At 42.7% G+C, this 16,115-nt stretch overlaps 1 protein-coding gene across 8 annotated transcripts in view; it reads right to left on the bottom strand.

The window, feature by feature from the left end:
• LOC108697270 (dysferlin) overlaps nucleotides 1-13,920 on the bottom strand; it is a 179,708-nt gene extending 165,788 nt beyond the window's left edge. For 3 of the 8 annotated variants that reach the window (XM_041586944.1, XM_041586953.1, XM_041586971.1), the window contains exon 1: nucleotides 13,716-13,920. In XM_041586944.1, the coding sequence (XP_041442878.1) occupies nucleotides 13,716-13,803 (88 nt within the window). In that variant the 5' untranslated portion in view covers nucleotides 13,804-13,920. Of the gene's footprint in view, nucleotides 1-1,359; nucleotides 2,411-13,715 lie in introns of those variants that run through there. The other 5 variants (XM_041586949.1, XM_041586967.1, XM_041586956.1 and 2 more) reach the window with 3 other exon arrangements.
• Between the last annotated feature and the right edge of the window lie 2,195 nt (nucleotides 13,921-16,115).

Genomic DNA, 16,115 nt, shown 5'->3' with positions numbered 1-16,115 from the left:
GCAGCTCCGGCCCAAACTATATATGGACATGTAGAGACGCTCACCGGCTCCTGCTAACCAGCACCTCAAATAAAGTGGATTCTGTTTAAAGGGGCTGTTACAAGTCAATTTCCAGCATTTTTAGGCAGAAGGAATGTGAGCAAAGTCACTGGTTTCCAAAAACATCAGCTGTAAAGTGGTAGGATAATATATACATGCATATATATGACCTCACTCGTTTTGTGCACATTTTAACTTCCCCTTTACAGCGGGCGCTAATTCAGAAGTGTATCATTGTATATCATTGTTTATCACTGGGCCCTTCTCCTTTATAAAAGCTTTTACTTCTGCTAAATGCCCTGACAAGGGAGAAGCAAGAACTCCTAGAGAGAAGTGCGGCCGACCCTCATTCCGGACACAAGAGCTCGTTCCTTTGGTTTCAGTTTTCTTGGGTTTTGGGTTTATGTGCCACCGTCATGGGACAATAAAAAAAAGCCACAAATATCCAATTAAAGGGATAACCCAAAGAACCATCAGAAAAAAATTGAACTGAAGGCCTTGGCCAAAAATGGTTCCTGGGTCTACGGAATTATGATTGGTTCATTCTTTTGCAGGCTGCCATATTGGTTATGTCAATGCCCCTTATAAATGTGGCAGCCACTCCCAGCATGCATTGCACTTCTCTGTCTGCTGTGAGTCCATAATGTCGTAAAGTTCAGCTCTTGGGGTGCAGAACTAGGATTACTGATTGCTATAGTCATGCACTGACCCAAAAAGAGGGGGTTCAGCAAATGACAACAGGGAGGTTAAGGTTCTTTTTGTGCTTTTATACTTAAATAAATCGACTTGAAGAAGAAAGTACTGAGTTGATTGGAAATGATGGGATACAGGTTTAATGGGTCCAGCTTGGCCTGAGGGCATTATGGGAGGTGCTCTGAGTTCCTATTACTTCTGTCCACTTAATGATATTGTTAATGATTAATACGCAGTTCATTAGGAATGCAATGATTCCAGTAAGCCTGGGATACTCTGCCAGCAGCTGCTTATGTTGCTGTTGCTGAACTAAAACTCCCATCCCCAATATATGTGCTAAAGAGCCCAAACTAGATCTACAACACATCCTTCTACCTGTTGAACTACAAATCCCAGCATGCTTTAGGCTCTGCATCCTACAGGTCACAAAGGACCATGTATAACTGGTACACAGCATTCCCAGCCAGCCTGAATCCAACACCCAGTGGTTACTAAACTATCCCATAATAACATGTAGAAAGATCATGATGATATAAAGGAACACATAGGAATCAGCATGGCTTGAGAGCACAGGCAGCATGGTATGTATAACAATATATACACCTGGTTAGCAGCTGTTGCACTCACCTCTGAAGGTTAAACTGGTAACGGGGTCGCTGTACCTGACCCCTTTCTCAACATTGGGGAGGTTGCTGGCCCTTTGTACCAAACAGCGCAACATTTTGTCAACAGGCAGAGGGTCTTGGGGCAGAAAACTGTTCTGTCAATCCTAGTGTTATCCCCAGGTCACAGTAAAAGTCCAAAGTGCTCAGCAGAACCCTGCATCACCCAGCGAAGAACTGCTCTGCAGATCCCAGTATAATCAGTCTCAGTGCTCTGCAGATCCCAGTATAATCAGTCACAGTGTTCTGCAGATCCCAGTATAACCAGCCACAGTGCTCTGAAGATCCCAGTATAACCAGCCACAGTGCTCTGCAGATCCCAGTATAATCAGTCACAGTGTTCTGCAGATCCCAGTATAACCAGCCACAGTGCTCTGCAGATCCCAGTATAACCAGCCACAGTGCTCTGCAGATCCCAGTATAATCAGTCACAGTGCTCTACAGATCCCAGTATAATCAGCCACAGTGCTCTGCAGATCCCAGTATAATCAGTCACAGTGCTCTGCAGATCCCAGTATAATCAGTCACAATGCTCTGCAGATCCCAGTATAATCAGTCACAGTGCTCTGCAGATCCCAGTGCAATCCCCTTATCACAGTAAAGGAATAAATAGCTCTGCAGAAACCAGCATTGCCCAGCACAGTACTGCTACAGAGGAGGGTATCAACCCCAACACAGCTTGGCAATTCCCAGTATTAGCCGGCACAGCTCCACAGATCAGAGTGTAACACCAGAGACAGCTCTGCAGTTCCCAGTATATCCCAGTACAATTTTGCAGATCCCAGTATATCCTGGCAGGGCTTGGCAGATGCCAGTATAGTTCCCTGTAGAGCACAGTCCTGTATCCCACTGCTCTGGTCCTGCACATCAGGATGGAAGTACCAGGGACCTAGGGGCGGGGTCTGAGTGTTCAGGACATGAAACTGGGGTCCCAGTCTGAGCCAAATGCATTGAGCAGGGGCCCTCCCCCATGTGCGGTGCCTAGGAATGCTTCATACAGGGGCTGTCCTACACAAGCCTCAGCCTGCACCAGCACATCCTCAAGCCTTCCCTACACTACAGACAATATACACTATATATACAGTATATATCCCTCCACCGGGCTGTATGGGGAGCAGAGCCCAAGCACTGACACATCTGTCTGTAATTATAGGTCAGCCATGAAACTGGGGGAGCCCTGGCACCCATACCTTCTGCCCTGTACCCCAGAAATGCTGCAGTGCAACAACAAACTGACTTGTCTTTGTCATTAGAAAGCAGTAGACATGTACAGTCCCTCTTATACTCTCTCAATATCATCAATGTATCAGTCAGTTCATTATGAATTGTACTAAACTGCCTGTAACAGTCACGTTGACACTACCATTTAAAATGCAAAGTATATTCCAGCCGGAAGAACGATAAAACGGGAAAAATATCATGCAAGGTTTATTAAATGCATGTCTCACTTGTGTGTGTGCCTTTAAATATCACACCTCTGAATATCCTAATTATTTACAATAGGGGGTACATTATCCCTTATAATACATGAGTGATACTCAGAGTTCCCTGTATAACTCAGCCTGCAGCCTTGTGTCTTTATATGGTCACAGAACAATCCCTCAGTGACTTCTAATATCCTTATCATTTACAGTAGGGGGTACATTATCCCTTATAATACATGAGTGATACTCAGAGTTCCCTGTATAACTCAGCCTGCAGCCTTGTGCCTTTATATGGTCACAGAACAACCCCACAGTGACTTCTAATATCCTTATCATTTACAGTAGGGGGTACATTATCCCTTATAATACATGAGTGATACTCAGAGTTCCCTGTATAACTCAGCCTGCAGCCTTGTGTCTTTATATGGTCACAGAACAACCCCTCAGTGACTTCTAATATCCTTATCATTTACAGTAGGGGGTACATTATCCCTTATAATACATGAGTGATACTCAGAGTTCCCTGTATAACTCAGCCTGCAGCCTTGTGCCTTTATATGGTCACAGAACAACCCCTCAGTGACTTCTAATATCCTTATCATTTACAGTAGGGGGTACATTATCCCTTATAATACACAAGTGATACTCAGAGTTCCCTGTATAACTCAGAATGTACTGGTACCATTATTTCTGTTCGAACGTCAAATGACATGTTTTAGTTGTATAGTTGTGAAATTGTTAATAATGAGTTTCCTATGATCCCCTCTGCTGTTCTAATTATCCTCTGCATGGATTTTTGTTCAGCTGCGGAATTATTTCCATACCATACTGTTATATAACAGCTCAAGACAGTCTCAATGATGCCACGATACAGAGATGTAAGAACGGAGGGAGGAAGACGAGCTTTCTTTGACTTCTGCAAAAAGTACAGCCGCTGATTTGCTTTCTTAGTAATCAAAGTAATAAATGACTCAGGCAACAAGGACTCACTGTAGTTAACAATATGGCCATTTCCAACAGTCTTTATAAGCAGAAATATACAGAGAAGGAATGCACCCAATACTCTGGAAATGGAATAAAAGTTACACACGTCCATATAAGGGCGCAGGGGGCACTGCCTTTCCCAACATGTAGCCAACATGCGCCATCTAGCTGCACTGGGGTGTAAGTGCTATTGATAAGCTGCTGGTTGCTGCCTGCATTTAGCTGAAACCTCAGGATATTTGTGGCGTAATATGGATTCTGCACAATTTCCCGACTTTGTTGGGTCAGAACCAGCAGCTGAAGACTCGGAAGCCACTAATGTATGAGCCACTCTCTGCTTTAAAGCAGAACTAAAGCCTAACTAAAGAAGTAGGAAGAAATGTTGTACATGATGTTTTGTGCTTCTGTACCAGCCCAAGGCAACCACAGCCCTTTAGCAGTAAAGATCTGTGTCTCCAAAGATGCCCCAGTAGCTCCCCAACTTCTTTTCTGCTGATTCACTGCACATGCTCTGTGCTGCTGTCAGTTACTGAGCTTAGGGACCCACTCACAATATACAGTACACATAGAATAGAAATGTCACAATATAAGGCTGATTAGTAATTAATACAGATAATTACTACTTGGCAGCACAGAAACCAGTGCAATTAGCATCAGAATTGAATAATCAGCAAACCTGTAGCATCAGCTTATATTACAGCCAGGGAAGCTCATTTTCTGCTGGATAATTAGTGACGAGCCCTAAGCTTAGCTTCTCAACAGCCAATCAGAGCCCACTGAGCATGTGAGTGTCACAGACACTTTCCAAGATGGTGACCCCCTGTGACAAGTTTGAAGTCCTGGATCATTGCTGCTATTGACAAGCTGAAACTTCAGCCTCGTGAAATAAGTTCACTATATAAAATAGGCCATTTTTAGCCACATTTATATTAAGGGTTTAGTTCTCCTTTAAGAGAGGTAGCCTTGCCTTCTGCCCAGTAATGTGCCAGTCTGGCTGGTGAAAATGATGCCAATAGTAGTAAAGGGGTTGTTCACCTTTAAACAAACGTTTAGTATGATGTAAAGAGTTATATTCTGAGATAATTTGCAATTGATTGTTATTTTTTATTATTTGTGATTTTTGAGTTATTTAGCTTTTTATTCAGCAGCTCTCCAGTTTGCAATTTCAGCCATTGGGTTGCTAGAGTTCAAATTCCCCTAGCAACCATGAACTGATTTGAATAAGAGACTGGAATATGAATAGGAGAGGCCTGAATAGAAAGAGGAGTAATAAAAAGTAGCAATAACAAAAAATGTGTAGCCTTACGGAGCATGTGTTTCTATTTGATGGGGTCAGTGACCCCCATTTGAAATCTGGAAATAGTCATAAGAAGAAGGCGGATAATTCAAAAACTATAGAAAATAAATAATGAAGACCAATTGAAAAGTTACCTAGAACTGGCCATTCTATAACATAATAAAAGTTCACTTAAAAGTGAACCACCCCTTTCAAAGGGAAACAAGATAAAAAAATATATATGAAATTCAGATGTGAATAGTGCATTCCTGGCCATGCAGTAAATGACCATGTAAATGTCACCCTTTCCTGGGCTTGTAAGGCAGAATTCCCCTCTAGTATATATCCTAGGCACTAAACTGCTATTATTGGGGAGCACTAGGAGACCTGAGAGCTACACCTCGTGCCTCCAGTTAATGGGTCCCCAGGAATACTCACTGTGGAGTCCCACTAGGAATAGAAATCCACACAATTGTAACAGAGAATGAGTATGGGCATCTAATGCAGGAGCTACGGATATTATTATCTCCTGTAATAACGCCAGGTGCAAATTAAAGGCACAGTTCAGTCTTAAAACTCTAGCACTTGCACCCTGGGGATTAATATTTATAAATGAGCCCTAGTTGCTCTCCTCTCTAGGGATCACACTCTTCTTCCTGGGTTGGACCATTGAGACAAGGTCCCTATGATAAAACTATGGACAACAAAGGGCTTTCCACTGGCTTAGACCGGGGATCCCCAACTTTTTTTGGGAGAGCAACACAAGCATGAGAAATGTTCCTGGGTGGTGCAAAATAAGGTCTGTGATTGGCCATTTAGCAGCCCCTTTGTGAAGTATCAGCCAAGTGTTACTCTTGCACCAACAATAAATCCATTGATCTGGAACTGAATGAAATCTGAGAGGCGGCACAAACACACGTCTAACCTTGAGCCAAGGCTGAAAAACACCCTGAAAATAATCATAATATTTGGTTCTTCGGCCATTTACGCTGCACTGGCTTTAGATTAAGGGGCTGATTCACTAACGGTCAAATATCGAGGGTTAATTAACCCTCGATATTCGACTAGGAATTAAAATCCTTCGACTTCAAATATCGAAGTCGAAGGTTTTAGCGCAAATACTGCGATCGTACGATCAAAGAATTATTCCTTCGATCGAACGATTAAATCCTTTGAATCGAACGATTCGAAGGATTTTAATCCAACGATCGAAGGAATATCCTTCGATCAAAAAAACTTAGGAAAGCCTATGGGGACCTTCCCCATAGGCTAACATTGACTTCGGTAGCTTTTAGCTGCCGAAGTAGGTGGTGAAAGTTTTTTTTAAAGAGACAGTACTTCGACTATCGAATGGTCGAATAGTCGAACGATTTATAGTTCGAATCCTTCGATTCGAAGTCGTAGTCGTAGTCGAAGGTCGAAGTAGCCCATTCGATGGTCGAAGTAGCCCAAAAAATACTTCTAAATTCGAAGTTTTTTTACTTCGAATCCTTCACTCAAATTTAGTGAATCGGCCCCTGGATGAGGGCCATTTAAATAAAATATAAGTTACAAAAAAAATATAGGCCATTTATATAAAATATAAGTTACAAATAAATATGGTGCATTTGTAGGTGCGAGTGCTAGAGCATGAATGGGTGCCACAGCATGTCTCCTTGGTGCTCATTTATCCACTACTTGGGGCAGTGACCCGCTCTGTATCTCATGTCAGGGGGACAGGGCTACTTTGGATTTCCCTAACATTTGCACCTCTCTATACATGCCACATCATACCTCCCAACTGTCCCTTTCTTCGGAGGGACAGTCCCTCTTTTGACAGCTCAACCCGCAGTCCCTCATTTGTACTGGAAAGTCCCTCTTTTCTCTGCACTGAACAGCCAGAAAAAGAAACAAAGTTTCTCACTTAATTGGCTTTTAGCAGAGAGCCCAGAACAGCTAACAGGTGCAAATAAGATAACAATTTTGAGACACAAAAACACAGTTTAGATAAGGAGAAATATTTTCAGACTTTCATAACCTGCCAAATTTTGTAAAACAAACATGGTAATTAGGGGGTGTGGCCACAGAAAGGGTGTGGTCAAAAAATTGCTGCGCTACGTGCGGAAATTTTTTTTTTGTCCCTCTTTTTACTTCCAAAATGTTGGGAGGTATGGCCACATGGGTGTAACTATAATGGGTGCAGTCCCCATGGCTGCAGGAGGGGGTCTGGTGGTGCAACATTACTGATAGAATGTATCGGTGCAGGTATTTCATAAAAGGAGCTTTAGTGAAGCTGAAAATATACAGTCAATATCCGGAGACAAGGGGGTCTTTCTGGGGATTATGAAGTGGAGCCCCCAACCTATTCCTAAATAAACACACGGCGAGAATAATTCCCATTCAGCTCTAAAGGAAATGTGTGTCCATGCTCTGGGCAGTAACGACTGACATACCAGTGTAACGATGTGTAATTATTGCTCATGCAATACAGACCCCCAGCTGGTATTACACTGAGTGTGAGACATTGTGCAGGAATTCCAGCTGGTGGGAATGGCATCTCACTGACCCCCCTACTCATTTGCTTCCATACAAAGAAGTGGGCAGAGGGCGGGGCTAATAGCAGTGATGTCATAGGTCAGCACCAGGCTGGGCACATGATAAAGAAGAAGGCATTACACGTACATAGCAGCTGAGGTTGAAATAAAACACAGGTTTAACCTTTCAGTAAATGCAAGAGCTGGAGGGCCCCACCCAAAGACTGACCTTTAAGCTTAGTGAGTGAATTAAGAGATGAGTTTACCCTTTACCCGGGGGGAATGTTCTGTATGTCCAACAGGGGGACTCTGGATTCATGGGTTTCTCTCTGACCATGGGGAATAGAGCAGCCCAGGAGCAGGAAGTACAGAGAATCAGAGCTGCCCGGGGAAGTACTGGGGAAAGATGGGATTCACTTAACCAGAGGGAGATTCCTGGGATCTCTCAGTCACTGGGGGAAGATTGGATTAATTTGCCAAGATCAAGGTTCCTGTCTGACCATGGGAAAGAGAGCAACCCAAAAGTAAGAAGTACAGAAAGTCACATCTCTTTGTATCTAAGTACTGAGGGGAAATTGGAATCAGTTATCCAGAGGGTGGTTCCTGTTTGACCATGGGAAAGAGAGCAACCCAGAAGTACAGGGAATTTGAGCTCTGTGGGTAAGTATTGGAGATGGGATTCACTTACCCAGTGGGAAGTTAATAATGGGACTCAAGAGGGGATTTAGAGGTGTGTCCATGATAATTAAACATAAATAATCACTAGTTAACATGAGAAGCAATGGTGTCAATTGCATTGCAATGGGTCTGACGATATATTAGTCCTATATGTTATATGTTGTACTACATCTCCCAGCATCCACACCTGGATTCCAGCATGTGCCCCACCCCAGCAAGTGTACATGAAGGCTGGTTTGACAGTGGGGAAGCTTTTAGCCCAGCAGATACATTACATGCCATATGGAGACCACAGATGAGACTCACGGGTGACTAATGCGCTGTAATACGACTCCCCAATCCCAAACAGCTGATTCTATTTCCAGTATCAACAAATAACCTGTGCCTGCCTGTCAGTTGCCGCAATTAATGTGCAAAAACAGACCAATATTTATATACAGCCATATTGGTAGAGGCACCAGCATAGTCAGCTTCTCCCTTTTGGAGAAGACTTTGTGCTGTCCATCTCTTTTGACAGCAGGAATGATGGGTGAGGAAATGACGCTAGCTATGGATGGAGAGAAGAAGAAGACGATGGGTCACGGGTTGGGTTGACAGCTGAATTCTATAGGGATTTTTAAGGGTAAGCTAGAAGCTGACCTCATGGAGAAGCATAACACCACCGTCAAAAAGTCTCCCTTAGTTCTGTTGGGGAAAGAATTCAAGGAGAACTTAAACAGTAAAGGCAAATGGCCCATAAAAGATTCTGATTCCTTGAGTAGGGACATAGTCTTCTTGGGGTAGTTCTTACAATAAGGGAAGCCATGGAGAAATGGATGGTGGGGAAGAACTTGCTCCTCTTGGATCAAGGTAAGACTTTTCATGGAGTTCACCATGAGTTACTATTGATGACCTCAGTAGATGGACAAAAGTTTTCTATAGGGGCAAAGAGCATTCCATTAACAAATGGCTGTCTGGATGAGGAATTCTAGGAGGGGACAGTAGGAAGACACCTCTACGCCTCATGGTTTTGGGTCAGCCAGGAGAAAACATGTTGGGTTTTGGAAACTGAACCAAGCTTTCTGCTCAAGAACCTTTTTGTAGTCCCAGAACCAAGTCTGGACTGAGAATTAAAATAGGCCCTGGCATTTCAGGTACACAGAGGCCCAATCAGCCCACGTAGAGGCCCAAACAGCCCCCACCAGCCCACTAAATACTGACTTTCTATGGCACTTTATAGCAGCCCCTCTGGCATTTGCCAGAACCCAGTGTCGGACTGGCCCGGTGGGAAACCGGGAAATAACACGGTAGGCCCTGACCCTCGTGAGCCCCCGCCGGGCCAGACCCCCTCTCCCCATATCTAAATTTTGTGGGGGATAAAGTTTTCGGTGATGCAGCTTGCACATACGCGCTGAGCGACGCCCTCACACAGTAACTCCAAGCTTGGCGCATCACAGTAGGGGGCCAGTGGGGCCCTGGACCAGAAGTCCCGGTGGGCCCCCCAGTCCGACCCTGCCAGAACCCACAGATTGCCAGTCCGGGCCTGCCCAGAACAGATGAAGGTCCTTGGCATAAGGAAGTTGGACGGTGGCTTGGAAATAGTTCAGAGATGGAAGGGGTGGGATCTACCCTATAGAGATTTCACATTTCGGGGGCAGGCCCCTTCGCCTTTGTATTGGCCTGTCCCTTGCAAGTTACATTTGATGTAATAAACGTGCAGGGGTCTCACCCCACTTTAATTACCTTTGTGCGCTTGGTATATTGTGTTGCCTTACTAGTGGGAGAGGTGCCGAACTCTGTAACCAGCACCAGGCATTGTTTCTTATGAGCCTGGGTGGAAGATGACATTGGTTGTTTCAAGTCATGTTTTTGTTTATCATGTGTTTGTTTTGTATCTAGAGCCTGTTTTTCCAGATGTTATAGGGAGACAGGGGAACCACAGTGGAAAGGGGAATAGCTGTGGTAGGAGAAGACAAGATTGTGATAATGCTTGGTTTATTATTTTAGGGGCAACATGAAATATACAGAAAAGGAATGTTCTGGGCACACAATAAGCTATACCCTCATACTGTACTGTCTAAGGGAATCAATATGGCACCTCCTTTCTCCCATATGTATAAATACAAATATACAGAGAAGGAATGTTCTGGGCACACAATAAGCTATACCCTCATACTGTACTGTCTAAGGGAATCAATATGGCACCTCCTCCCATATGTATAAATTCAAATATACAGAGAAGGAATGTTCTGGGCACACAATAAGCTATACCCTCATACTGTACTGTCTAAGGGAATCAATATGGCACCTCCTCCTCCCATATGTATAAATACAAATATACAGAGAAGGAATGTTCTGGGCACACAATAAGCTATACCCTCATACTGTACTGTCTAAGGGAATCAATATGGCACCTCCTTCCTCCCATATGTATAAATACAAATATACAGAGAAGGAATGTTCTGGGCACAATAAGCTATACCCTCATACTGTACTGTCTAAGGGAATCAATATGACACCTACTCCCATATGTATAAATACAAATATACAGAGAAGGAATGTTCTGGGCAAACAATAAGCTATACCCTCATACTGTACTGTCTAAGAGAATCAATATGGCACCTCCTCCCATATGTATAAATACAAATATACAGAGAAGGAATGTTCTGGGCACACAATAAGCTATACCCTCATACTGTACTGTCTAAGGGAATCAATATGGCACCTCCTCCTCCTATATGTATAAATACAAATATACAGAGAAGGAATGTTCTGGGCACAATAAGCTATACCCTCATACTGTACTGTCTAAGGGAATCAATATGACACCTACTCCCATACGTATAAATACAAATATACAGAGAAGGAATGTTCTGGGCACACAATAAGCTATACCCTCATACTGTACTGTCTAAGAGAATCAATATGGCACCTCCTCCCATATGTATAAATACAAATATACAGAGAAGGAATGTTCTGGGCACACAATAAGCTATACCCTCATACTGTACTGTCTAAGGGAATCAATATGGCACCTCCTCCCATATGTATAAATACAAATATACAGAGAAGGAATGTTCTGGGCACAATAAGCTATACCCTCATACTGTACTGTCTAAGGGAATCAATATGACACCTACTCCCATATGTATAAATACAAATATACAGAGAAGGAATGTTCTGGGCACACAATAAGCTATACCCTCATACTGTACTGTCTAAGAGAATCAATATGGCACCTCCTCCCATATGTATAAATACAAATATACAGAGAAGGAATGTTCTGGGCACACAATAAGCTATACCCTCATACTGTACTGTCTAAGGGAATCAATATGGCACCTCCTTCCTCCCATATGTATAAATACAAATATACAGAGAAGGAATGTTCTGGGCACACAATAAGCTATACCCTTATACTGTACTGTCTAAGGGAATCAATATGACACCTACTCCCATATGTATAAATACAAATATACAGAGAAGGAATATTCTGGGCACACAAAAAGCTATACCCTCATACTGTACTGTCTAAGGGAATCAATATGGCACCTCCTCCTCCTATATGTATAAATACAAATATACAGAAAAGGAATGTTCTGGGCACACAATAAGCTATACCCTCATACTGTACTGTAGAAGGGAATCAGTATGGCACCTCCTCCTCCCATATGTATAAATACAAATATACAGAGAAGGAATGTTCTGGGCACACAATAAGCTATACCCTCATACTGTACTGTCTAAGGGAATCAATATGACACCTACTCCCATATGTATAAATACAAATATACAGAGAAGGAATGTTCTGGGCACACAATAAGCTATACCCTCATACTGTACTGTCTAAGGGAATCAATATGGCACCTCCTCCTCCCATATGTATAAATACAAATATACAGAGAAGGAATGTTCTGGGCACACAATAAGCTATACCCTCATACTGTACTGTCTAAGGGAATCAATATGGCACCTCCTTCCTCCCATATGTATAAATACAAATATACAGAGAAAGAATGTTCTGGGCACACAATAAGCTATACCCTCATACTGTACTGTCTAAGGGAATCAATATGGCACCTCCTCCCATATGTATAAATACAAATATACAGAGAAGGAAGGAATGTTCTGGGCACACAATAAGCTATACCCTTATACTGTGCTGTCTAAGGGAATCAATATGGCACCTCCTCCTCCCATATCTATAAATACAAATATACAGAGAAGGAATGTTCTGGGCACACAATAAGCTATACCCTCATACTGTACTGTCTAAGGGAATCAGTATGGCACCTCCTCCTCCTATATGTATAAATACAAATATACAGAAAAGGAATGTTCTGGGCACACAATAAGCTATACCCTCATACTGTACTGTCTAAGGGAATCAATATGGCACCTCCTCCTCCCATATGTATAAATACAAATATACAGAGAAGGAATGTTCTGGGCACACAATAAGCTATACCCTCATACTGTACTGTCTAAGGGAATCAATATGGCACCTCCTTCCTCCCATATGTATAAATACAAATATACAGAGAAAGAATGTTCTGGGCACACAATAAGCTATACCCTCATACTGTACTGTCTAAGGGAATCAATATGGCACCTCCTCCCATATGTATAAATACAAATATACAGAGAAGGAAGGAATGTTCTGGGCACACAATAAGCTATACCCTTATACTGTGCTGTCTAAGGGAATCAATATGGCACCTCCTCCTCCCATATCTATAAATACAAATATACAGAGAAGGAATGTTCTGGGCACACAATAAGCTATACCCTCATACTGTACTGTCTAAGGGAATCAGTATGGCACCTCCTCCTCCTATATGTATAAATACAAATATACAGAAAAGGAATGTTCTGGGCACACAATAAGCTATACCCTCATACTGTACTGTCTAAGGGAATCAATATGGCACCTCCTCCTCCCATATGTATAAATACAAATATACAGAGAAGGAATGTTCTGGGCACACAATAAGCTATACCCTCATACTGTACTGTAGAAGGGAATCAGTATGGCACCACTTATGTATGCAGGTCAGTATACAGAGAAGGAATGTTCGGGGCACTGAAGGAGCTATATTCTCCTTACTGCCTACTTTTAGGAAATAAATGGAATTCACTTATCAAATAAGTTTATTTGCATCTGTTTTCCAAAGCCCCATGTCAGTGACGGGGATGTAGCAGCCAGGTTATATATATATAATATATATATACATATATTAGCCATAAAGCTACATGCCCTGGTAGGCTCTGCTGTTTAGCACAGTCATTCCTTATGCTGGGACACATGGTTTGGCTGTATGGCCTGGGTGGCAGTTATGCATGGGGCTGGTTGGGGGGAAGGTAAACCTCCTAAAATCCCAGCAGCTGCTGCTGCATAGCCATGCGTGAGTGTGTGGCAGCCCCTCTGTAGATTAGCTCTATAGCTGCCCCAGGGCACAGTACTTACCTTGGAACACCACTGAGCAATAGGAGTCACTGATGTCTGTGTCCGGGGTTTGTACATTTTCAGCATGAAGGATAAAGACCCTCAGCATTGTCACTGGCCACTCAGCTCCGGCTGATTTAGCTCCCTCTGTACTGGATGCTGTCAGCTCCCGTCCCCTCTCTGCCTCCCTCCCAGACTCACTAGCACAGTCAGCTGCTGGCAGACTCCCCCAGTCACATAGTCGGCCTGTTAAAGTGCCACTGCCCCTATTCTGCAACACCCCCTGCACTGCTAAATGTCATCTCATGCACCAAGCTAAGCACATCAAAAGGCTTGAAATATCTTTACTGATTGCTTCCAGAGACAAATAATGTTTAGAAGAGCAATAAAAAAACAACTTGCTACATTCTCTTTAAATTTCATATTATTTTATCATGTTTTAATAGCACCGATGTATTCCCTAGCGCTGCACAGAGACTATATATCATTCCCATCAGTCCCTGCCCCAGAGGAGCTTACAATCTTATGTCTTATATCACACACACTATGGTCAGTTTTATCTGGAGCCAATTAACCTGCCTGTATCTTTTTTGGAGTGTGGGAGGACATTTATTGTTACAGGAAAGTGTAATAAGGTTTTAAAGGAAAACTATACCCCCCCAACAATGTAGGTCTCTATAAAAAGATATTGCATAAAACATATGTAAAATCTTGTTTCATGTAAATAAACCATTTTCATAATAATATACTTTTCTAGTAGTATGTGCCATTGGGTAATAAAAAATAGAAAACTGCCATTTTAAAAAATAAGGGCCGCCCCGAGATCGTAGGATTCACTGTGTACACAAATAAACTATACATGAGCCAATTAACAGACAGAGTTGTTGTCTTTCACTCTTCTTCCTGTTACAGTTAGAGCTGCAGTATTTCTGGTCAGGTGATCTCTTCCTGTTACAGTTAGAGCTGCAGTATTTCTGGTCAGGTGATCTCTTCCTGTTACAGTTAGAGCTGCAGTATTTCTGGTCAGGTGATCTCTTCCTGTTACAGTTAGAGCTGCAGTATTTCTGGTCAGGTGATCTCTTCCTGTTACAGTTAGAGCTGCAGTATTTCTGGTCAGGTGATCTCTTCCTGTTACAGTTAGAGCTGCAGTATTTCTGGTCAGGTGATCTCTGAGGCAGCACACAGACCATCACGAAATGGGGGTTCATGGCAAGAGATGTAAAAGGGCAATTTTTACTTAAATATATATACCAGTTTGGTAAGATTCTTTAATATGCCACTTAATATGATATAAACTATCTGTTGCTTAAGTATTCATTTTGGGGGTATAAGTTTCCTTATTTTCTTTCATAAAGCAGCAGTCCTGCCCTACTTTATGGCAGCTGAGATTCTATCTATCTGTATAACAGAACATTCTGTCCCAGTGGCTGCACAGATCCTATCTGATCCCCATTGTAAGCAGCAGTCCTGTCCTGCTTTATGGCAGCTGAGATTCTAGATATCTGTATAACAGAGCATTCTGTCCCAGTGGCTGCACAGATCCTATCTGATCTCCATTGTAAGCAGCAGTCCTGTCCTGCTTTATGGCAGCTGAGATTCTAGCTATCTGTATAACAGAACATTCTGTCCCAGTGGCTGCACAGATCCTATCTGATCCCCATTGTAAGCAGCAGTCCTGTCCTGCTTTATGGCAGCTGAGATTCTAGATATCTGTATAACAGAGCATTCTGTCCCAGTGGCTGCACAGATCCTATCTGATCCCCATTGTAAGCAGCAGTCCTGCCCTGCTTTATGGCAGCTGAGATTCTAGCTATCTGTATAACAGAGCATTTTGTCCCAGTGGCTACACAGAGCCTATCTGATAGCGACTGTAAGGAACAGTTGGTATGCATGTTTTGTGCAAATAGCATTCCTTGAAACCATGTAACATGCAGGGTTCTTGAGTATGACTATATATTGTGCATTATGCATAAAGGAAAGTATGCAGTGGGTAACCTGACATCTAGTGGTCATTCTAAGGCATTGCACCATTGCTTACCGCTGAGTTGATCGTAGACAATCTGTAATTAATTGTGCTGGGTGCCACATAATGCAGACGTTTAGAATACCTATTTTTGCCTACCACTAACATTATGGACATACAGACTGAGCCTGCAGTAATTGGGACAAGACAGCTGCATAAAAGAAACATAATGGCTACTTGGAATTTCAGTCAATAATCTTGCAGGGCATTTGTGAATTTGGACATTGGGCAGGTACACTGGCAGCAGTGATATACATAATGCCCCCTGTTATAAAACTTCCCAGGCCAGTTCCTTGTGATTAATGGGCAGCTGGCATAGAAACTGAGCAGAGACTGTGGACAACTACAAGTGCCTTATTGGTGGCCTACATTACATGATTTGTATTCAGGATCTTGAA

The sequence above is a fragment of the Xenopus laevis genome, chromosome 1L (genome assembly GCF_017654675.1).
Source record: "Xenopus laevis strain J_2021 chromosome 1L, Xenopus_laevis_v10.1, whole genome shotgun sequence".
Taxonomy (NCBI): domain Eukaryota; kingdom Metazoa; phylum Chordata; class Amphibia; order Anura; family Pipidae; genus Xenopus; species Xenopus laevis.
The sequence above is the reverse complement of the archived record's forward strand: the minus strand, read 5'-3'. Positions and strand labels throughout refer to the sequence as shown.